Here is a 24963-nt window from a genome sequence, read left to right as displayed (position 1 = left end):
TTCCCCTTTACTGTTATGGTTTTTTCCTGTGTTTACATATATCTATTGCCTTCATTTATCCATATATCAAGGTATTTATATTCTGTTACCCGAGGTATTTCTTGGCCCTGTATTTTCAATGTCTGTTGACTGTTTGCATTGAATACCATAACACCTGATTTTCTAACACTAAATTTCAAACCTAAATTGTTTCCTTCCTGTCCACAAATATTAGCCAGACGCTGCAAATTACTTTGCTTGTTAGCTAGCAACACAATGTCGTCCGCATGAAATAAGCCTGGGAGTTGCTGCTCTACAACTGTACCCGCCTGTTTGTATGAGAGATTAAACCCACTATTACTTCCTTCTAGCGCCCTCTCCATCCTCACCATATACATCATAAACAGCAGCGGGGATTAAGGGCACCACTGCCTCAGTTCCTTGTTGATATGAACTTTCTCCTCGCTCCTCATCCCTTCCCATTCAACGCAAACGGTATTTTCTAGGTAAATCTCTCTCAAAAGCTGTAGACAATCGTTACCTAAGCCTTCCCCTTCTAGAATATCCCACAAAATTTTGCGGTCTACGTTGTCGTAGGCTCCTGTAATGTCTAAAAAGGCCACATACAACGGTCTGCTTTCTGCTTTTGACATTTCAATACACTGAGTGAGAATAAACAAGTTATAATCCAAACGCCTACCTATTTTGAAGCCATTCTGAAGCTCTCCCAAAATGCCATTATTCTCTGCCCATGCTTCAAGCTTCAATCTAATTGCCTGCATTGCTAGCCTGTATATTACCGATGTAATGGTCAACGGTCTATACGAGTGAATTCTGTCTTTCTCCCCATTACCTTTATAAATTAAATTCATTCTACTTTGTCGTCAACTGTCTGGTATTCGTCTATCTTTTAAAGTTTTTTCCACTGCTTTCACCAGAGCTTCCTTACTTTTTGGTCCCAGTTCATTTATCAGCCTAACGGGATCCTCGTCAAGCCCTGTGGCTGTGCGCTTAGGAATTTTCTCTTCCGCTTTCTTCCAGTTATAATTTGTCAGCACCAGCTCCTTTTCCACTTGGGTCTCTTTCATGCTCCTTTTTTCCTCAAATACAACCTCGTCATTGCCTTGGAAAGATTCGGCTGTTTCTTTTCTGATGTAATTTATTTCCGCTTCTCCTTTCAGTCTGTTTTCATCTTCGTCTAGGATATATTGTTTTATTGTTGTTGGCTTCCTGCCTATTAATTTTATGTAATTACAAATAGGTGCCGCCTTTTTTTCTCACGTATTTCTCACAACCAACGTTCGCTTTCACCTTTTAATTTTGCTTGCACCAGTATTTGAACCATAGACTTTTTCTCCCGGTATATTTCCCATTTACTGGTTACTTCATCCTGTGGTAACTGCGCCTTCTTTGCCTAGTGCTCTCGAGATGCTTTCTGTCGTTCGGCGATCGGTTCTCGTATCTCCCTGTTCCATCAGCTTTTCAGTTTCTTTCTTCCTTTCCAACGAACGTGCTGTTTCTCTCTCCGTATTTCTGTCGATATTACACTTAGAATCTCACCATATTTCCAGTGTTTACTTGGCCATTTCCCAAGTTCTTCCTCAACTATAGTGACTATATTAACGCGAGAACGTTAAGAAGCTCGTGTCGCAGAAAAGCCCGTGTCGTCGGCGTCGGCGGTGTTGCCGTGAGCGATAAATACCGGGAGGCACTTCATAAATAAAAAAGAACTTGCAAGATGGGCTGGGTGGGAATCGAACCAGGGTCTCCGGAGTGTGAAACGGAGGCGCTACCACTCAGCCACGAGTTTTTTTTTTTTTTCTTTATTGCCTTTTCACAAACGCAAACAAGAAGATCAAATACACGACATGTACATATTCTAAAAACACCAGCCACAGCTCGGCCAGTGTAAGGTGTTCAAAAGGGCTTCACAGAAGCCAATTGGTCTAGTACAGGAAGCCATTCCGGGGGTTCACATAGTTCTCTGAACAAGTCGCGTGTGTATATAATGCTCTCAACAAAATAGTGTCTTGCTGAGTGAGCCTGTATATGACAATGCCTGATGTCCATTCTCGTCTTCCACACGCTGTGCATGCAAAGCAGCATTAGCATATCACTCGGCGCTTCCCCTGTTTCAGCACGTGGAAGAAACCGGATTCCAAATGGGCTTATCGGCAGTTCTTTTTAAAGTGTTCTTTGTAGGACGTCCCACAGAAAAACGGCGTCATGGCAGTCAATAAAAATATGCTCGATTGATTCTGGCTTATTACAGATTAAGCAGTTTACCGACCAAGGTACAAAAAGACCTTTGCTTTGTAACCATGGCTTTACAGGGAGAGTGTCGGTATGTAATTGAAAAAAGAACGTTTTAGCAGAGGGTCTCACTGGCATTTTTTTAACGCGCTTTAGCACATCGCGCTCAGGACATAGCCTGTAGGCAGCTCGGTAAACCGGTAATGGTAAAAATACATCGAGAATATCAGAATACAAACGCTTTTTCGTGACATCACACAAGTATTCATATGAGAACCTTGCCTTGAGCAGGCGTACAGAAGTAACCACTTCACGCAAATAAGGACTGAGCGGTCCAGCTCCGAAAGAAACAGATGACACGACAAAGTCAGATAGATAATCATGCAATCGTGCTTGGATCACAGTTCTCAAAAACACATCAGTTTGGTCCCGCACAAAGAAGAATCTGCTTACCAGCTGCTTGAAAAACAGGTGTGAGAGCCCTAGCCCACCATTTTTCACCTTGTGAAACAAATTGCACCGGCTTGTGCGCTCCCATTGCGATCCCCAAATAAAGGTCGCAAACACTCGGTGGATTTTTTGAACCGAAGTTCTTGCCATGGCCATCACTTGCAACACGTAGAACACTTTTGCAATTAAGAACATATTACAAACGGAAGCTCTTGCGAACATTGAAAAGTTATGGCCACCCCATTTATCGGTAGCATTTTGACGCGTTTATTTTCCTCAGACCAATATTCATCAGCATTGAGGTAGTTATTTAGCGGGACACCGAGGTACTTTCCGGGGGAGATAGTCCAATTCATATTACAGTATACCTCGGGTGTGCTCTGCCAGTTGCCATGCCAAAATCCAAGGCATTTGGGCCAACTAATCTCGCTACCAGTTGCTGTGCAGAACACCTTAGCAACACTGACAACTTCCTGCACGCTTCTAGCATCAGTGCAAAACACGGCTATGTCGTCCGCGTACGCTAAGACCTTAACTTCACTGCTGAAAAAAGTGAAGCCTCGAATACATGGTGTTGCAAACAAACGTAAACAAAACGGCTCCAAGTATATCGCAAAAAGTAGAGGGGACAGCGCACATCCTTGTTTCACACTCGACCGCACAGGAATTGACATACTTAATTCTTTGTTGATCACTAATTTGGCTGTGCAATCATGATACACCATTTTAACACCTTCAGTAATTACAGATCCAACATTTACGTGCTCCAGCAATAAAAACAGAACTTCATGTACAACTTTGTCAAACGCTTTATGTAAATCTAGCTGAATCATAGCTACGCGGTCATGCATTGCGTCACAACATTCCAGAATACTTCTTGCTATGTGTATGTTTGTAAAAATTGTTCTACCTTTAATGCCATAGGTTTGATGCGGGCCAACGAGGGACTTAATAACGTTTTGGAGCCTTCTAGCTAACACTTTCATGTATATTTTATAATCTGTATTGGTCAAACTAATGGGACGGTAGGACTCAACTGAAAGTAATTTTGCAGGATCGTCAGTTTTGGGGATCATTACTACGTGCGCTGTCCTGAAAGAGAGAGGCGCTTGCTTTTTTTCATAGCATTCAGCGATCACTCGGTGTAAAGCCACTGCCATTTCTGCCTTAAAAAATTTGTATACGGCTGCACCCAGTCCATCTGGCCCAGGTGACTTGCAATTACCCAAGTCATCGATTGCCGCTTCAATTTCGGCCACGGTAATTTCAGATTCCAGTGATTCTCTAACCGTGTCCTCTAATCTTGGCATAAGAGTTAGAAAGTGGGCTTTGAAGTACTCGGGGTCATAAATTCTTCCTCCAAGAAGTTCGGTATAAAATTCAACAAATGCATGTTTTATCTCTTCGCTTTCTCGTGTAATTTTGTTGTAATATCGAATTTCATTTATCTCCTTATTTGCAGCATGCTTCTTTTCTTCACTTAGCACACGCTTAGTGGGCGTTTCGCCCAGCCATAACTTTTCGGTGCGCGCCCTTATCATTGCGCCGCGGTACTTATCTTCGTCGATCAACTCGAGTTTCGCTTTCACCTCTCGTATTTCTTTTTTAAACGCTCCAGGCACTTCATGTTCTACCCCTAACATGTACACCAGTTCGCTGTGTAACTGTTTCTCTTGTTGCCTTTCCTTGTGACGCAATACGCATGCTCTATCGATGGCAGCAATTTTAATGTCGCACTTAAACTGCTCCCACACTGATATGAAACAGTTGGTTTCCGTATGCAGGGCATTTGAAAGATACTCCTTGGCTCTCGTGACAAACAATTCATCTTGCAGCAGTTTTTCATTGAACTTCCACAGGAACCAATTAAACTTGACGCTCTTTCGTTTTTCGCCAATCGTAATCGAGACCAAACTATGATCGCTAAAACTGAGATATTGTGTTTCATAAGAGGAACACAGTTGTACAAACTTCGCCGGTACGTATATTCTATCAAGCCTCGCATGGGAATCACCTTGAAAGTGCGTATACCGTACTTGGCCATCTCGCGTCATTGCATAACCAATGTCCTCAAGCTCTCTCTCAATTACTATCGCGTTCAATAGTTCAGCGCTTCTATCGCGTACTTTGAGGCTCGTTGTTTTATCTTCAGCTGTACAGACGCAGTTGAAATCCCCAAGAAACACAACATGTCGTTCTGTTTTCAAAAATCCTTCAGCATGCTTAAAAAAAATTTCGCGTTCATGAATTTTGTTCGGTGCATAGATGCACACAGCGCGCCACAGTAGACCAGCAAAAATAAAATCACATGCGACAAGTCTCCCACTTTCGCAGGTGGACACTTTTTCTACAACCGATATGCTATTGCGAATAAAAATGACGCAGCCTCCTGACCGTCCAACAGCATGGCACACACATACACTGTATCTAGATCGAAAAACTTGAACCATCTGTTCTGTTTGCTCCTCACTCTCAATTTTTGTTTCTTGTACAGCCAGAAGGTCAACGTCATTCTCTAAAAGCATGCGACTAATCTGGCACTGCCGCCTGCGCGAACACATTCCTCGCACATTCAATGTCGCAACGCGTAGGCTAGATTTAAAGTTAGACGCCATCTCATGGGGTTGCTTGGCCAAGCGTCCTACTCACATCGAAGCTGTGGGGTTCTTGTGGTCATCGTTGAAGGCTACTGGAACGGGTCCTCCGCTAGGGCGGAGGCGTTTTAGGGGCCACCCTACTGCCAGGCGGCACGTTCGACTTCGGTTTAAGCATAGACCGCCGCGTAGTCGATGCCTTCGTTGGAGGTTCGCCGGTGCCTGACGCAGTAGTTATTCCTGTATTGCCATTGTCTTCGTGAGCACGCTTTGCAGCGATGCTTCCGGTCATAAGCATCTCGACGTCCGTTGCTTCCTGGCCGACTTCTTGCGGCAGTGACGATGACGCGCTTGCTGCCTTCACGCCTGCGTCGCATGTTGTAGTCTCTGGCTTCGTTTCCGGGGCTGCAGCCAAGGGCTCACCCCCCAGGTTCGCTTCCTGGACAGCTCCTGGGGAGGGTTCAAGGGGCTTTGCAGGAGTCTTCGCCACGTCGTTGTCCTCCCTGCTAGCTTCTTCGGCATCTGCGGCGTCCATCATGTGTTCGGATACTACGTCCCTTTGGAGTGGGCCTGTAACGCTGGCATAAGAGCGCACACATTGGGAATCATCGTGGCCGAAGCGACGACAGACCCCACATCGTGGAACGCGGCACTCTCGCCGGATGTGTCCGATGCCACGGCATCGGAGGCAGAGCGGCGCTCTGCAAGGAACGAAGACGAGCGCCATATCCTCAGCAACACGCAGTTGGTGTGGTAGGTCGTCCACAGTGAGGCCCACATTTAATTTCAGCGTCACCGAGCGGGTGGTTGATCCTTTGTCAATGCAGCCCTTGACCTTCCACTTGTCTCTGCTAATTTCCGTCACTTTTCCAAACGGCGCCAAAGCCACTCGCACGTCTTCGTCCGGTACGCCATGAAGCAGCCAGTATAGCTTCAGTCGGACACCTCGGTCACGCGGGTCGATGACCATGCAGCGGTGGTCTTTAACGTTGAACGCTTCAGCTTCTAATATCTTCCTCTTGCCTTCCTCATCCTTAAACGTCACTGCCCACAGGTGATTCATTTGGTATGCCCCGAGGGCAACCACTTCCGGCAGCAACGAAAGACGTGCAAGGCTATCTCGGACATGCTCCACTCGATATGGCCTGGCTTTCACATCGGCATGCAAAAAAACGGTGTTTAAAACAGAAGCACCTGTGGGCAGATGAGGCAGAACAACCTGGTAGTCTTCAGCCGGCTTTTCAGTACACCTGATACCACGGCCCACACGGGCCGCTGAAACCGCCCCTACAAGGGAGCACATGATAGCACGTCCTTCCACTTCGGTAGCCAAGACGCGTCTCTCTCAGCCACGAGTTCCATGCTTCAAAGCGGTACAAAAGCGCCTCTAGTGAATGCGGTGTTGCCTTAGAAACGTGCCGTATAAAGTTATACTGCGGTGTACATCGGTAATTATGAGCATGTAACTTACAGAAGTCGCAGTTACACGAGTGGCGAAGTACGTTTCCGCTACATTTCTTCTGCTGCGCTCTGCGCACACGCAGAGCCATCTTGCGGCAAACACAGAAGACCCCTCCTCGCAATGAGCGGCGCTGCCCCGACGCGTGGCGCGCCACTCGCCCGCTTCTCTCCTTCGGGCCGTGCGGGGACCGGTACGAGGATGCCCCACTACCCTTGCGTTTAATAAGTTTTCTCGCTCTCTCCCCTTCCAACTACCAGCGTGCATCACTCGAACCCTCGCGTCACTCACTCGGCTCCTCTTTCCGCTCACAGCGCGATTCCTATGTGCAGCGTCCGATGCGGGACGCCTCTGACGTGATCGCTGCACCGTAGCGCGTCTGGTGAAAAAGCGTCCCCTGCGATGTGTGCCGAGCTGCTTCGGAGGAGTCATGCGTCTGCGTGGTGCTCCCAAGCGAGATAGAGGACGATCCCATCGAGGCGTCAGGCCCATCGTTTGGCTCGCGTAGATCGTTTCTCCTTCAGAGACACCGAGTTCTTTGGTTCGTTCCGCTTGCTCAGGCGCACGTTTCGTTGCCGCGCCGAACGCTGCGGTGCTCGGCGCTCACCGCGTGATCGGTGCGTGAAAAGTCCGATGCGGGGCGCTTCATAAGTGATCGCTGCGCCGTAGCCCATTGTCTAACACCCCTTATCGGGTCGACGGGAACGCTGTCGCGTTCCACTCTTGAAGGCGAAGCTTAAGCGTCCTCCAATTTTTTGCTATCTGTTCAGCGTTCAAATTTGGACTGGCCATTTTGCTCTCCTTGCTCTATTTCCCAACTACATATCCCATTTTCAGGATGATGCGTTTATGGTCACTCCCTATGCTGCTAAACCCTTCTTCATCGATGACTATTTCTCTCAACTTATCATGAATTCTTTCTGTCATCAGACAGTAATCAACGGTCGATTGCAGGTTTCCCACTTCCCACGTGATCTGTCCTTCACACTTAGACCCTGTATTCAGTATAACCAGGTTATGTTGCTCGCAAAGGTCTAGCATTGACTTTCCTTTATTGTCGGTATAGACATGTAAATCCTGTATGTGGGCATTCATGTCACCTAATAGGTCAATTTCAGCACCATTCCCGAAACCCTTAATATCAGCGCTTATGCATTCCACTAACTCTTTATTCTTCTCTGTGCATTTTTTTTCCGGTCCACAAATACGTAACGCCCAGCCAAGTTTCTTTCCCACTCATTGTACCTGATAACCAAAGATGCTCTTGACATAGTGAATTTACTCTTTTCTATTTGGCTCCCTGACGGATGAGCATTCCGTCCCCTCCTCCCTTTCTTTCCGACTTAGTTTTGTTGCACCCTTCCCAAACATATTTCTCAATACCTGGCGGCTCTTCTGAGCCCCTAAGGTGCATTTCTGTAAACGCATACACCCCATTTGTTCTCTATGTAACTGCTCCTCAATCTCTGCCCACTTTTCCTTTCTTCTGCCGTCCTGCATGTTTACGTAGCCTATTGCATGGCGAGCTCTTTTTCTTGCTTTCCTCCTTTTCCCGTTATCGACCGCGATGCTCTTCTGATGTTCCCCTAGGGAACCTTCTTCATTACTATCTACTCTGATCTCCTGAACGCCCGCGGGCCCCCTAAAAAAGCAACTGCGCGACCACCAAGTTGTCAGCCCACTTCTCGTGCCAGCCTGTAATTGAAGTGGATCCAATCTCATTTAAAACCACCATAACTTCTCACTTTCCTGTTTACTTCAACAACCTCGAAGCCTTTCTCTCGGCTCATTCTTTATATTGCCTCATTAGCAGCCACTACGGCTCTTTGTACGTGACTGTCACGTACAGGCAACTCCGGCACCGTGCACACCACGATCTGCGCCTGAGGGGATAGCTCGCGCAAGCCGTCCACCCCGTTCGCCAAGCGCTGGGCTAGTCCTGGCCCTGTCCTGTTTAGGACATCATTTAGCCCAGCTGCTACTATGACAAGGTTACGCACGTGGGCATTTTCCGCGAGCTTTTCGTTTGCTCGCTCTATGACAGAATCCAGTGTCCGCCCTGGAAATGTCCCTACCGCGACTCTTTTGTCGCCTTTCACCCTCTCCACAATTGCTTTTGAGCACCCAGCCAGGTTTGAGTCGCCAGCGATAATCACCCTTTCACTCTCTCCTACCTCGCCCTGCTTCCCTTTGTCCGTTTCCGCGTGATTCGGACTCGACAAGGGGCATTGTCCCCTGGGCTCCTGCTTTTTCCGCGCGGCGGCCTCAAGGTCGGTGCCGCTTTTTCTAGCTAACACTTCACAACCCTGCATGCATTCCACGTATTTCGCTGACCCTCCCTCGCCTGTCGCGTTGGGGGTCTGCGTTCTATTGTCACGCACATTCTCGTTCACAATGGCGGCCCTGTTCAGCTTTTCCTAGGCTGCTTCAAGTCTCTTTTCAACTACCTTCTGCGCATCACGCTCCAGGTATAGCTCAATTTTGAGCTCTTGCACCTGTTTGAAAAGCTCTTCCTGGAAAGCCTCCATTTTCTGCAGCCTGGTATCGACATCACATTGTGTGCCGGTTGAGTCGATGCCCTCTCCATTCTCATCCGTTTCCTCATCTGCCTTCAGGGACCCCCCGCGCACTGCTTGATTTCCCGTCATGCTCGCCATGTATTGCACGGCTTTTGGCAAATACTACAATACTTTAATAATGCTACTACTGATGCAAATACTATAATACTATAATGCTATATCACTGTTTCAAATACAATCAATGCCGCGGAGACCCAAGGTATGACACGCTCTCGCACGCGCTCAACCACGTGGTCACACTCTCACTTTCCTACCAAAACACGCACAGTAAAAGCACTAATAGCTATTTGTCTTGCCACTTCCAAGCTACCATTTGAAGGCTACAAACACTCGACGTCCCACCCGGCTGCACGTGTTGTAGCACGTGGCACGGAAGGATGCTCTAACCATCCTGCAAAACAAATGTTTACGAAGCACAGCCGACATACGAGACAAAAAGGAAAGAGAAAGAAAACCACCCAATTACTATTTAAAGGCAAAAAATAAGCAAATAAAGAACAGAAGCAAGCTCAAAGCATGCACAAAAACTTATGATTTCGTCGCCGCCACGGAGCCCCGAAAAGCACGTCCATTCGTCACAAAATGCCGGGAGAACCCCCCTCCCCCGCCCTCTAGCGGGAAACAGCCTAAAAAGTTCACATAACGCTTTCGAACACATGTTTAGGAATCTTTTTTAGAAAAGGTGGTATTTAATACCCAGGCATTTGACTTCGCAAACTTATTTGTCGTAGTTTTTTTTGCGTGCATCATTGCTTAATTCGATCAGCGGGCTAAATATTCTGCCGCTCGTAAAGAAACGGACATAACGCCTCCAGAGCGCGTATAACTAGTTTATTGTAAAGGGTGGCCTAACGTTGTAATGTTGTATCTTTGCTTAGCAGCGCGAGAATCTACATGGGAAGTAAACCACAGGAAAGAGCTTGTCGCTTCTCTTACTCCCCCTGTAGATAGTCGCGCTGCTAACCAATGATTATTGGAAAAGCCGCCATATACCCACCCACTTTGCACGTTTCCCAAACATCATTAATTGCCTGGCCCTTGTTTTCACCACACAGACCACCGAGTTCTTTCTGCGCATTGCGAAACGTAGCTAAGAACGGCAGCGTGACATTTGGCAGCACTTTTCTTTTTCAGGAATATTTACCAAAATCTGTATTTGATCGAAACGCATTTTACTTAGTGCGCAGATCTTGCGTAGTGGTTCAGCTTTTCTTGCCAAATTTGATTTTGGAGGCATTAGTAGTTATTTACTCATGTACAGGGCAGAAACCTGGAGGCTTACGAAAATGGTTCTACTTAAATTGAGGACGATGCAACGAGCTATGGAAAGAAGATTGATAGGTGTAACGTTAAGGGATAAGAAAAGAGCAGATTGGGTGAGGGAACAAACGCGCGTTAATGACATCTTAGTTGAAGTCAAGAAAAAGAAATGGGCATGGGCAGGACATGTAATGAGGAGGGAAGATAACCGATGGTCATTAAGGGTTACGGACTGGATTCCAAGGGAAGGGAAGCGTAGCAGGGGGCGGCAGAAAGTTAGGTGGGCGGATGAGATTAAGAAGTTTGCAGGGACGACATGGCCACAATTAGTACATGACCGGGGTTGTTGGATAAGTATGGAAGAGGCCTTTGCCCTGCAGTGGGCGTAACCAGGCTGATGCTGATGTTGATGCTGAGTAGTTATGTAATGGCAGAGGATGAAATTTTTCGCTGCTCGTAAAACACCTATAAGGCTCCGGCCCCCTGGCATACAGCATTCTTGTTTTGAAAACGCCTCGTATAACCCAAATATTTCTAAGCTTGCGTACCTATTAATCATAATTTGCCCCTTATTTGCATGAGATATAAGTAAGTTGCTTACCGAGGAAGACGTACCAACCGACTGCAGACCTGGTGGGATACACGACAGTAAAGATAAAACGAGGCTTCGATGATTATTTGTAACTGTTCTATTTAAACTAGGGACACTAATGTTATTGCCGCACATTACACTTAACATTCCAACTAAGTTTACCGAATTTGAAATTGACTTCTCGCGTGGTTATCTTAGTAGTTTGGAAAATGTAGCAATTAGCCACATTATGACACTTTGTAACGCTTGAATAAGTAACTCTTTACAAGGGCTATAATTAAGCTACAGAGATAAAACACTTATCTTTCCTTGCGCACAAAATGTTTCCTACTTCAATGAAATATAAACCACGGACTTCACACAGTTCACGAATGAGACCGGGCCACAGGAACTAGGTGCTGTATATAAAGAATACAAAAATTGGTGAAGACGAGCATTCAGTAATAATTGTCAAAACACAATTTTCCTAGACATTTCAAACTTTTAGTACTCGTCGCCTATATCGTGTGCACTATTTCCTCAAAACATGAAATGTGTACCATTTACAGTCCACCTACGGAAGGGATAAAATTGTTTAGGCATTTCATATAACGCTCCCATGTGGGCCGAAAACGATGGGCTTAACCTTTATTTGAAACGTACTTATAACACAGGTTTCAAAATTTGCCTGCCGATTGCCCTTCACCTTAACCACATTGCCTTAAATTATGGATTTCATGAGTGGTTTATATTGATTATAACAGCGTGAGAACTGGCATAAAACGGTTTTTGAGTGGTCATAGTCGCCTTAGCAGCTTCGCTGTAAAATGCCTGAAATACTAGTAAGTAAAACAGAGATAGACGCGGAAAGGTTGCACTACTTTACGACAAAATAAAGGTTAATTATTAATTATTTACTTGGGATGAGGTTAACAATCTCAGAGTAGCAATCACAAAATATTCATACATGGCACGCGTTTTTTAGGCGAGCCTCGGGAAATCAGAAAAGAAGATTTAGTATAGAAGGTAGCGACACACCAGTAAAGGGCAGAGTTGGAACACAAGGAGTTAAAACAAGACGCACAAAGGATAAGAATGGAGACAATAAAATTTGTTGCATAAACATTTAGGGTGGTCGCAAACAGGAAAGATGGTTGGAAATTGAAACGCAGCTGAATGACGAAGGTATTAGCGTGTATGTGTTCACATCTATGAGATTTGGAACAGCCACGTGTTATTGACACTTTTGTATGGGAGCGGTCTAACAGAATGACTGGGTCAAGGAAAGACGAAGGCGTGATAATTGGGCAAGACATTAAGTAGCAAAGGGTAAAAGAGACAGATGAAGAGATGTATAGATTAGTGGCACACGAGAAGGCAAAAATTGGGCCAGGTGGTATTACTAGGAGATATCAATTCGCACATGGAAGATTTAGACGGATGTGCTGATTACAACGGTTCTCTAGTGATGTATATGTGCGATGAACAAAACCTTATAGTAGTAGTCAACAGGGAAGAGGAGGCGCCATTGGCAGGTAACTTGACAATGCGAAAACAGGAAGTTATGTACCGACTACACCTTAGTCTCAAGAACGGTCTATGAACGACTAGACCAAATGATGATAGATCAACATGGATAAGAAAGCTTATGCAGCGATCATAAACGCTCAATATTAAGATTTGGGAGGATACTAACGCAGAACACGAACCAACAGCATCAAAATTTGTCAAAAAGAATGAAAAGCAAATAACAGATATCAAGAAACGTAGAAAAAAAATGGAGGCATTTCTTACAACAGCCTAGGAATATAAGAAACTGGTAGACGTTAAGCAGCAGGGGATAAGACAGACAGGGCAAAAAACTTCTGATTTGGAAAGAGGGAACCACGTGGTGGAGCAAAGAAAAAAATTCAACCGGCGCTTAGTTATCCTACGTGTATGGATGCGAAAGCACTGAGCCCACCACGCGATTCTTAAACATTGTGCCACAACGCAAGGCTCGATTGCCACCAAAGGTCCAGGGTTCGACTCCCGCCAAGACTTTGAGGGCCTTAAATAACTCTTCTCTTCATTAACTGTGCCTTAATTGACTTCGCCTTAACTAACCCAGAAGGTCGTGGGCTCGACTCCCCCCAAAGGTTGATGGTTCGTAGCCTTTTTGTACCATCGTTAGGTCTCCCGGCCAACTCCAGATTTTCTGCCCCACGAGCCATTTAATGGTTTCGCCTTAAGAGGAAGCTTTACCCCGTGTGCTCCTATCTAAATACATGTAAAAGGAGAATTCATTTTTCTCGACAACACCTGCACCAAATTTAAGGATGTTTGTTGAATTTAAAACTAAAGCTAAAATATAGTGGCTGTTGGTTTCGAATTCTTTATTTATATCGTTATTCTTTTATTACGAATTGGCAAAATTGAAAATTCTCAGGAAACAAAGCTTTCAAGTTTACAACTCTGTTTCCGCAAGCGAAAATGATATCACAATTTTTTGAATTGTATCTGATAGCACATATAAAATGGACAAAATTGATATGTAAGACATGAATCTGAAAAAAAAATTGTAATATGTAAATACAGCTTTTGCAGAACCCTTGTACACAACCTCACAAATTCGCGTAAGCTATAAACTGACATATCGAATTTGTCCGCTTTGAATGATTAAATGGATGCCGTTTACAGAACCGCGATATCTGTTTGTGACGCAGAGCAATTAATTTATAAACTTCTTGAGTAAATATTTTCGAACTTCCGAATTTTTGAAAATCCTTTTGATAAAATTCAAGTCCTAAATTGAAATCCCGCTTCCAACAGGTACTCGAATTTAATATTCGCTCTCAAATACAACAAATTTCTTTAAAATCAATCCAGGGGTTATCTCAGAAAAGGGTTTTTGAGTTTTACATGCATTTAAATAGGCCGCATCGGAGTTTGGCTCTAGCTAAAGCTTCCTCTTAGAGGAACCTTTTAGTATGAAAAAAATGAGGTTCATTGCCACGGATGGTTCTTTTGTTACTGACCAATCAGAAATCGTCAACAGATGCAATGCTTATTTTGATTCTGTGTTCAGTCTTCCTACTTCTTCGGCTCCAAATTCCATTACAGGAAGATGCGCACTGCCATCTGACAAGCCAGATGGTGTTCTAACAAGGTAGATTTCCCTCTTACTTAATTTAGACACGGAAAGGTCGCCTGTCCTTGGTTCTATTTCTAATGAGTTTTCGAGGCGATACGCGCAGAATGGTCGCTAAATGTTTACTTGTCATATTTAAGGCCTCTTTAGAAGAATATTGCTTACCAACTGATTGGCTACAGGCTAGGCTAGTACCTCTACACAAATCTGGAGGCAAGCACATTTCCTATGATTCTAGACCTATTTATATCACTTGCACCTGTTGCAACATTATTCAGCATGTCTTGGCAAAATGCTTATCCGGACACCTTGAGGACACCAAAAAGCTAACTCCCAAACGACATGGTTTCAACAGAACTCAGTTCGTGGAGATAAATGGCACAAAATCTGACGTCCTGGAGCTGCGCTCAAGTGTACCCCAGAGTTCTGTGTTAGGTCCCGCATTATACTTACGTTACATCAATGACATTGCAGTTTCCATCCCTCCCCATGTCCGGCTATTCGCAGATGATTACTGAACTTATTTGGTTATCTCAAAGTAACAAGACCAGTTCACACTAAATTCTGCATTGAACACTAATCAATGGTGCAGAACATACAACATGAAAATTAATTATGCAAGAACTTCATATATTACAATTGCAAACAAAAACAAAATGCCTTTTCTTTTCATTATGAAATGAGCGGGCAGTTCTTAACATGGGTCAACCATTTAAAATACTTAGGCGTCACTATATATTCAAATCTAAAGTGGCATACACACATGAGCACCATATGCTCAAAAGCCGAAACGAAGTTGCGGTTCATCAGAAGAAAATTAAAGCTTGCTTCCACAAAAGCAAAAGTAACTGCCTATCTCGCGCTGTTACGTCTAACACTGGAATATGCGAGCGTCGTGTAGGGTCCGAATCAGACAAAGTTCATAGGATTGAAAAAGTTCAGAGAAGGACGGCTAGGTTCATTCTATATAAATTTACAGATTCAGTGACTGACACGCTCCGTGAGCGAAACTCGCCTTCACTTTCAAACAGATCAAAGGTCGCCAGACTAATACTTCTTTATCTGTTGCGCAATAATCACTTCAGCATAAACACATGCCCCTACTTGAAGCAGTGTTCCTAGCTAGCTGTTCGAACTTCTCACAAAGATCAGATTGCAACCATGACGGCCCGAATTAATTCGTTTAACTAGTATTTCTTTCCAAGAACAATACTTGAATGGAATGCCGTGCCTCAGGAACCATTCAAAGAAGATATTTGGTCAATTTCGAGCATTGTGCCCTTACTTATTCGGACAAAAATTCTTGTAATTTTCTTGTCTTTCTTGTCATGTTTTTCGCGGAGCTTCCGATTTTCATCATCATCTTCGGCATCGTCCTATTTTTTTTGTCCGCTGCAGGATGAAGGCCTCTCCCAGCGATCTCCAATTACCCCTCTTCTGCGCCAACTGGTTCCAACTTGCGCTTGCAAATTTCATAATTTCATCACCCCACCTAGATTTCTGCCGTCCTCGACTGCGCTTCCCTTCTCTTGGCACCCATTCCGTAACTCTAATGGTCCACCGGTTATCCATCCTACGCATTACATGGCCTGCCGAGCTCCATTTTTTCCCTCTTAATTAGAATATCGGCTATCCCTGTTTGCTCTATGATCCATACCGCTCTCTTCCTCTCTCTAAACGTTACGCCTAACATTGTTCGCTCCATCGCTCTTTGCGCGGTGCCAGCGTACTGTTGAGTATTGGTCGGTAAATCTGTTTCACTTGCGGCCTGTATCCACATTAGCCGCTAGGCGATTGTGTTATGCTGATTGTCGGTTTCTAGTTGATTGAACTAGGTTCGTGCAAAAGTTTGTACTTGTGGCTATGTACACTTATTGAGCTGTATCGTCTGCATTCACCCTGTAACGGCCCTACGGCTGACAGCATAAACAAATAAAAAAATAAATAAATAAAATTAAAAATTTATAAACATACTGGAGCAAATATTCCAAACAAGATGGGGCATGCGTATGCTGACGCAATAACCCGTCACATCCTAATGGAACGCGAATGAATTCACCTTGTGAGACCTGGAGGTAACCCACACCTTACTGAAGCGCTTAGATTTAAAGTGGATGGAAACATCAACCGGTCAGCCTTCGAAATAAGCAAGAGCTGTTTACAGTATTGGTGAAAAAAAAACAACCTGGGAAGAGATGCAAGGTAGGTGGAGAAGTTTTGAGGAAGAGAAAAAAAGTAAGGACACATTTAGAAAAAATGATAGAATGAAAAGCATTGCAGCACACCTGGCTCAATTATTCTGGCAGACGAGGTGATTATTTGTCACCGCCCCGTTTCCGTGGGGATGCCAGTAGGATGGATAAAACTTTATTGGATCTATTTGAATGTGGTTGGGCCAGTAGACGTCCGGGAGCCCCCTGGCCGGCATCTCTAGGCAAGCACGGTCCACCAGCCAGAGCTGGTCATCCGAGCAAGTGACCTGAAGAGGGGCCTCCCACGAGGAAAAGGAAGGGTTGGGAATAGGTTCTACCACCATGGGCGTGGGGCAGCTCCACAAGTGGAAAAGATCTGCCCGGGGCGCTCGGCAGGTGGTACATTGTGGATTATGGAGACCAGGGTAAAATAAATGTGCCAGATAGGGAGAAATAAATGCTTTGGTCCGGATCTGGCGCCAGATTGAACTCTGATGGGCGGTAAGGGAATGGTGAGGGGGAGGTAAATCTCGTCCACCATCCCTGTAATACGCGGTAATCTGGTGGTAGGTGCAGATCCCATCTCCTGGTTCTTCCATGGGGTTGTGTGGGTGGTCGTCCAGGGTCCGGAGGGAAAGACCTCGGGCATGTGCATTAACGCGCTCGTTCCCGGGGACACACTCATGCCCAGGTACCCACGTGATAGTCACCTGGCGGGGAAGCGAAGGAATGTTTTGCAAAATGTGGTTGACCGTCTTAGGTGCTACGCCTTGAAGGAAGTAAAGGAAGTAACGGTATGCACTTTGGGAATCGGTGTAGATTTCTGTAATGGTAGACTCCGCAGCCGCATGCGCCACTGCTAGGGCTAATGCGACCCCCTCAGCCACATCGGTGCGCGCTGTAATAATTGAGGCAGAGATGTTAATCCGTCCGTCCTCCGTCATGGCAGTGACCGTGACGGACCGTGGCGTCGACATAAAGGACGTCTTCGCGATTTTGGTAAGGTCGGGCGTAGTAATCGGCCCGCGCCTTACGTCGACCCTGATAGCGGTGCGAATTCATGTTTCGTGGCAACGGTTTGAGTTGCATGTTAGCTGCGAGTCTTACAGGAGTGGGAAACCACGGCTCTTCTATCGGGATCGTGCCGCTTGGCTCACACCCCAGAGTTCGGAGTAAGTTTCGCCCAGTGGGTGTTCGGGTGAGGCGCAGAAGCTGATTACTTCTCTGTGCCTCTATGATTTCCTGGATGGTGTTACAGAGACCAGTCTGTAGGAGGCGGGTAGTGCTAGTGCGCATTGGCAGCCTTAGTGCGGTCTTAACCGCCCGCCTGGTTAGACGATTAGCCTGATCCATTTGTTTTTGAGTGAGGTGGTGATATGGGAGGTGGTAAGCAAGGCGACTGACCACTAAAGCTTCACTCATTTGCATGGTGTCCTTTTCAGACAGGCCGTGATTACGTGACGCAATCCGGCGAACCAGTCCTGAGATTTGTTTTATTTGCTTATCGAGGAGGTTCAGTGTAAAACCCTCATCTAGGTTAGATTGGATGTGCAGACCCAGGATCCTGGTTCTATGTACCTTAGGGACTTGTTGACCGTATATGAACAGGTGTATGCCTGGGTCGCCTTTGTGGGGTTTAATAGTGAGCAATTCGGACTTTTCTGGCGAGCAGAAGAGCCCCAATATGCGAACATGCCGTTCGATATTGTTGATAGCTGTTTGTAGGACATATTGGGCCTCCCCAATAGAGCCTTGTGACACCCATAGAGTCATCATCAGCATAGAAAGCGTGGTGCAATTTAGCGATACCTGCGAGCTCTCTGGCGAGTGGGGCCATGACTACGTTAAATAATAGTGGTGATAGGACTGCTCCCTGGGGTGTACCCCTGTATGGGAGGGCAAACGTGGCCGATGTGAGTGGACCTAATCTAATCTCAGCGGTACGATTTTCCAAAAAAGCTTTGACATAATGCCAGATCCTACGGCCGCAACCTGTGGTGGCAAGGGTCCTAAGGATATGGTCGTGTGCTACGTTGTCAAAGGCCTTTTGTATGTCTAATGCTAGGATGGCTCTGGCGCGGACTGTCCGTCGTTTGGGATTTAATAAGGTCTCTTTAATATGCAAGAGGGCATCTTGCGCCGATAGGTTGGGGCGGAAGCCAAACTGAGTGTTGGGAAAGAAATGCTCAGCTTCTAAGTGCGGTTGTAGTCGCCGGACAATCAGGTAATCAAAAAGTTTGCCTACACAACTCGTGAGCGAGATAGGTCGTAAATTCTGAAGCAGTAAGGATTTACTCTGTTTCGGAATACGATTAATCTGGGCGTGTTTCCAATCGCCAGGCAGTGTGCCCTTTCGCCAGTGTTCGTTAAAGAGATCCGGGAGCTCCTGCAAAGATATGTCATCTAAATTTCGGAGGACTTTGTACGTTATCCGGTTGAGCCCTGGTGCAGTGTCCCTGGTAATATAACCAAGTGCCTGTTTCACCTCCGGCAGTGTGACATCTGCATCCAGGTTTTCGTCTGGATCAGGGGGGCGCTAAAGGGGCTGCGTTCGGATGTGTAGGTATGGGCTGTGGAATATATAGATTTCTTTATGTGTGCCATAATATCTGTGCCCTTTTGCACCTCTAAGTACATAAGCTTTTGAGTAGTAGTGTCCGCGTGGGTTTTGGTGGAAGTGGGACCGAGAAGAGCCCTCAGGAGGTTCCAAGTGCGTTTTGTGCCCAGCGTTCCTTTCATTGTGCCGCAAAAGTTGGCCCAGATCAGATAAAGTTTGGTTTCCTGGTGGAGGAGTTAAGCCCGCTCTACCCGAATTCTGTCGTTTATTGGAGTTGGCCATGTTGAGTCGTTACGGGGGTCGAAACCCCCAGCTGTGGGTTGGTCAACTCCTACGTGGGCTGAGGGCAGTGAGCGGCGGCGGCAGGTTTGGGCTGTTTATGCTTACGGGTGGGTGATGTTTGGGCATGCAAATCGAAGAGGTGATTAATTGCAGATTCTATTTTGTCGATGCGTTGATTAAACGCGGTCTCCACTCTTTGTAGGGCCTGCTCTTGTTCCTTAACCATTTGTGTTTTCACGGCCTCGAGGCTGTCGCTTACAAATTTTCGAACTAGTTGCGTGAGGCCTTGTGTGAATTCTGGAGTTTGGAAATATTGTGCACAGGTCTGTTGTGAGAGGACTGGTGCATGGGGCGGCGCTGGGTGGGGAGGTATTGGGGAGGCCTGCTCAACGGGTGACTTACCAATGTCGGCCAGGGGATCCTGACGTTGCTGCAGCTGTGGGCCTGGATCGAGCTGCCCTTCGGTTGCCAAACCAGATAAAATCTTCAGACCCGCTCTTGCCGCCGAGCCAGGCGCACGGGTGGCCAATCGCTGCGGGAGTGCCGGCCACGTGGCGTCGCTTCTCGTGCCGCACTGCACAGGAGGGCGTGGCGGGTGGTTCATGAGTGGTGTCGCAGGTGTCCGTATGGCAGGAGGTACTCGGGGTTGAACATGTGCTTGTTTGGTTTTCTTTTCGTGGTATGATATTTTCGGTGCCTTGGGTCGGGCGGTGCTGTGAGGTTCTTGGCTGCAGGCATTCTTAGGAATGTCGTCAGCTTGTCGGTTTGTCGCTGATACCTCGGTACTCCGCCTCGGTGGAGTCGTATCGGGTTTCTTTGGGCGCTGGCGCCCTCTTTTCCTGATCGGGGCCCGAGTCTCCTCTGACGAGCTGGGCAACTCAGGTCGATGGTGGGATGGTCATCGGATCCGCAAGTAAGACAGCGTGGAAGGCAATCTTCGTGGTGTTCATCTGGGTTAAGCAAGCCACAGTTCCCGCACCGCCGTTCTTGTGGGTATGGGCAGATGTCATGTCGATGTCTGGTTCGGAGGCAGCAGTGGTACACTTGAGTGACTGGGCGGAAAGTTCTTCATCTAAATTCTACGCCTTGAAAGTACACGTAGCTGGGAACTCGCCTGCCCTCGAAGGTATAGAGGCATGCTCCGTTCGTTCCGAAGGGTCTGGCTTGGAGTATGTTGATATCATGGGGGTAGGTGACCGTATCATTCATGAGGGCTTCCTCGGTAGGTATAGGTAGGGCGTCTGTAATTATCCCCTTGCAGGAGTTGTCCGGGGAAGCCACACACGCAGAGACTAGATACGATTTGTTGCCGAGCAGGAGCGCCTGAATGTGGCAAAGCTGTTCCGCCAGGTCAGGGTCCGGGGTGCTGACCAGTGCGATGTTTTGTTCCCTGCGTACTCGTATGCGCGCCGCCGGAGGCAGCGGGGCTCGGAGTGCGGTTTGTATCGCGTCTCGCAGCGGTAAGACCGCTTCTTGTTGTAGTGATATACCTCCTCTTATTCGGATAACCACCTTGTGGTCCCCTGCGGGGAGGCGCGGCAGTCGAGGCTAGCCGGGTCCATGTCGACGTTCGCGTGAGTCGAATGGGGCGGATGGAGTCTTGAAGGACCCTTCGGCGACAACCCTTCGGCGAGCGTCGACCACCCGGTACCATGGACTGTGAGGCACGGGTGGCTGAGGATGTGTATCATTGGACATGTCGCCTGCTCCGTTCCGGCTGGGGTGGTAGTCGCAGAACTCGATTTCGGGCTCGGGCTCCAAGTCGTCTGCATCCATGCAGTCCAGTTGGCCTTCCGGGTCGGAATTGCTGGCGGACATCTCCGCGGCTCGGGCCCCTACCCGGGCGCCGCGTTGCAGGGCGCGTCGGATGCCGACGCGGCGTCCGCGTCCGCTGTGCCGCTGTCGCGGTGGCGCGTTTAGGCTTAACGCGGTGACCACCACCTAGCGATTTCAAACGGCCGTCTCGGGCTAAGAAAAGAGTCCAGCCCGGAAATATTGGTATCAAGTAAAAGCTGGTGACTTGCCGGTGACGATGGATGTACGATTTCGTGTCGATGGTGAAAGATTCCTGGTGGTTGAGGGTGGATTAGCAAAGCCAGCTGCGAGGCGATGTGCATCGGCCGGGGCCCAGGTAGCGTCTCCGGGATGCCAGTGAAGCGTCGTCGCGATCACGGCACACGGGTCGCGTGTGCACACGACTGTGCGGGCAGCCACGCGCATCCACGGAGAGGCTAGGAAATATGCGTATATCTCCTAGCGTCCTAGTATATCCTATCTCCTAGTATATCTCCAAATCTCTAGAGGAGGAGATATGGCTCTCCTCCTCTAGCCTGGCACTGGGGCAACGCGGGGTCAATCACGTGACTTTCAAAAGGGCGCAGAAGCACTTTTTACCGAAGCCCAAGAACGCACTTCCAGTTAAAAAAGGCTATTTCAGAAGTACTCTGCAGCAAAAGGTACTTCAATGCGTTCAGCAGAATTATTGGCAGCCATACCCTTTGCGGCGTCCGTGCTCCTCCTCGATGCACGGCAACGCTGCGGCTGGCTGGGCATGCGAACAATGCTCCGCTAACTGAACGTCACCGTCGCGCGCAGTTCAAATAGATTTTCGATGTTCACGTAACGCCACGACTTGCGATTCTGGCGCCAAACTTGGAGCCAAACTCGGAGGCTATCTCTCAACTTACGCTTGAGTTCATCAAGTCTCATTCTTTTTCTGTGCTGCAGTGTACTAGATAGCTACACACGGTTGTTTTTTCTCGGTGTTTTCTCGCCCCCAGTGGCAAGTACACATGTACCCCATTTCCTTTCGCACTTTATGGCAATCACACAATTTACAAGTGTCGAAGGAAACTTGTTCTTTATTCTCACGTGTGTGAGTATGTCGGCAGCACCCACATCGGATGAACGATAAATGTCGCACTGTTGATTTGCGTTGTAAATATTGCCGAGCGCAACGAACTTGGATCAAGATGGCGACACACGGTATACAACTGGCCAACATCTACGCGTTCAAACTGGCGACAGATAATTAGTTAACACTCTGTTACTCCTTCAAAGGCACTCTCAGCACGACGAAAACATGGAATATCCTCAGATGCATGCTAGAACTGGGCAAAACCAAGAACGAAATTAATAGAAACTACACAAGATAGAACACCTGTTCCAAGGTACCAATGAAGAGCTTATTGATAAATTTAAAGAGAGGTACACATGACCCAACAACATACCTCCATGCACCAAACCGTACATGGGCAAAGCGAACACCGACCTAGACGCGCCCGTGCACAAAGTCTTCCGAGTAGCACAAGCTGCCTGGAAGAACACAGGGCCGGGTTCAGCCAAGATAACAAATGCCACTATAAGAAACTTCAGGCATGAAGCCCTGGAAGCTATTACACACCTCTTCAACGATAACTGCTGGAGAAGTGGTCGGTTACCAGATAGCTGGAAAAAAGCCACTATAATCACTATCCCGAAACGGGCTAGCACCTACATTAGAAGCCCTTAGACCAATAACTCTCACGTCCTGTCTCGGGAAAATGTTCGAAAGGGTGATAACCACCAGTCTCCGAAGATACCTGGAACGCACCACTACATCCCCGTGACCATGGTCGGGTTCATGCCAGGCCTCTCAACACAGGATGCCTTCCTGTCCATCAGGTAAGAAGTGTTAAGCGAGATTTCCACAGGAGGCGATAATCTCATACTAGCCCTAGACTTAAGAGCAGCCTTCGACAATCTGTCACGCGGAGCAGTGCTAGACAAGCTCAAAGTGATAAATTGCGGAGAGAGGATCTATAACTGTCAGTTCCTTTTGGATGGAAGAACGGCGACTATAGGCCTTCATCAAACCAGATCGGGCCCATTCGACATGCTCAATAAGGATACACCTCAAGGCTCCATTATTTATTTTTATATATTTATGTGCATGCTGCAGACTATGGTTAGTTCCAGGCAAGAAGGGCACAGTTATACAAAGGCAAAATCACAGCAACAAAAGAATAAGATAATATACTAACAACATAACAACAGAGATATATAGCAGTACAGTAATATAACAGGGAAGTATACAATATAGTAACATGGAAAGATTGTAAAAACATAGGTTACATAAACATAAACATAGGTTAGGTTCAATGGGGTAGGCTAAATACGGTTAATTAATTCCAGTAATTTATGGTGCATGGAAAAAAGGGAAAATTTGTACAGGTCGGTCCGTGCAGAAACGGTGATAATAAATCTTTGTGATAGAATCGTATATTTCGTGCTGGCATTAGGGAAAGGTACGGTGAGGGTCCAGCATAAGTTTGGCTTTGAGAAGTAATGAAAGAAAATCTAAATGAGTATTTCGGCTTCTGAACTGAAGTTGATCAATGCCTTGGGCGCGCATCAATTCTGACGGGGAGTCAGTAGGTAGAAATCTTGAATACATAAATCGGACTGCTTTTCTTTGTATGTTTACGAGCTTCTTTATATTAGATTTGGTATACGGGTCCCAAATTATGCAAACATATGCGAGCTTCGGCCTAATTAGAGTATTATAGCTTAATATCTTAACGTTTTCGGCGCCGTTACGAAGCTTGTGCCTCAGAAACGCAGCTTACGGAACGCGGGAGATCAGATGGGGATGTGAGTGTTTGAAGTAAGGTTATTACTAACTGTTGTGCCTAAGTACTTTACGGATGTTACTTGTGGTAATCGTGGTGCGTTGAGTTGATACGCATACTCTAGTGGTTTTTTTGTTACTTACTCGAAGAAAAACACTTTTATCTGTATTGAAATACATGTTCCGCCACTTGCACCATTGTCCAATATTAGCAAGGCTATTTTGCAAATCACATTGATCGTTAGCATTAATAATTTCAGGGAATAAAACGCCATCATCAGCGTACAATCAGATTTATAGACCCGGGAAAACTTCCGCAATAATGTCCTTTATATATACTAGAAATAGCAGTTGCCCCAGAATGCTTCCTTGTGGCACACCTGATGGCACTGGAAGACAACCCTACTGGTGCAGACCAAGCGCAATGTGTTTGTGGTTAGTTAAATAATCATTACCAAATTGTTGTTGCTGTCGGGCGACATTGAACAAAACCCCGTCCTGGGTCTGCTACGGCTGCTATCCTTCAAAGTTTGCAAGAGGGCCAGACACCAATTCTTAGTAGACTAAGTGACATGCTAGAAAGACAAAATAAGCTTGAAAACATAGTGGGTTTTTTCAGAGTAAGGTTCGATTCGCTAGAGTCAAGGATAGCTATCCTCGAGGGCAGAGAACGCGAGACAGTTAGTACGAATAGCGGTATGGCAATACGGTCTGGAAACGTCGATACAACAGCAAAAAAATAACAATAATAAAAAATAGATCACTTAGAAAATAAGAGCAGAAGGATGAACCTAATTGTCTGCGACTTCGAAGACAACGAACCACGTCAAAGCTGGCAAACTTCTGAAAACCTTGTCAGGAATGTTTGCCAGGACACGTTAAAAGTAACCGTAGGGATGATTCAGAAGACCGGTAGGATAGGCAAACGTACTCTTGAGCGTAAACGACCGATTATCGCAAACTTTGCATCATACAAGGATATCGAACTGATCCTAAGCAGCGGCGATAAACTAAAAGGGACTGATTATGTAATTTCACGGGACTACTC

The 24963-nt window shown here is 46.6% G+C and overlaps 2 protein-coding genes across 7 annotated transcripts in view; both read right to left on the bottom strand.

The window, feature by feature from the left end:
* LOC129382171 (uncharacterized) overlaps positions 1–24963 on the bottom strand; it is a 431723-nt gene that overhangs the window by 236550 nt on the left and 170210 nt on the right. The window lies entirely within an intron of this gene.
* Positions 4922–6629, bottom strand: LOC126520785 (uncharacterized). Its single transcript, XM_050169565.3, has one exon. The coding sequence runs from the start codon at positions 6577–6579 to the stop codon at positions 5389–5391; it is 1191 nt and encodes a 396-aa protein (XP_050025522.1). The 5' UTR covers positions 6580–6629; the 3' UTR covers positions 4922–5388.

Source organism: Dermacentor andersoni, chromosome 3, assembly GCF_023375885.2.
Source record: "Dermacentor andersoni chromosome 3, qqDerAnde1_hic_scaffold, whole genome shotgun sequence".
Lineage (NCBI taxonomy): Eukaryota > Metazoa > Arthropoda > Arachnida > Ixodida > Ixodidae > Dermacentor > Dermacentor andersoni.
Note: the sequence above shows the minus strand (reverse complement) of the source record. Positions and strands in the feature narration are given on the sequence as shown.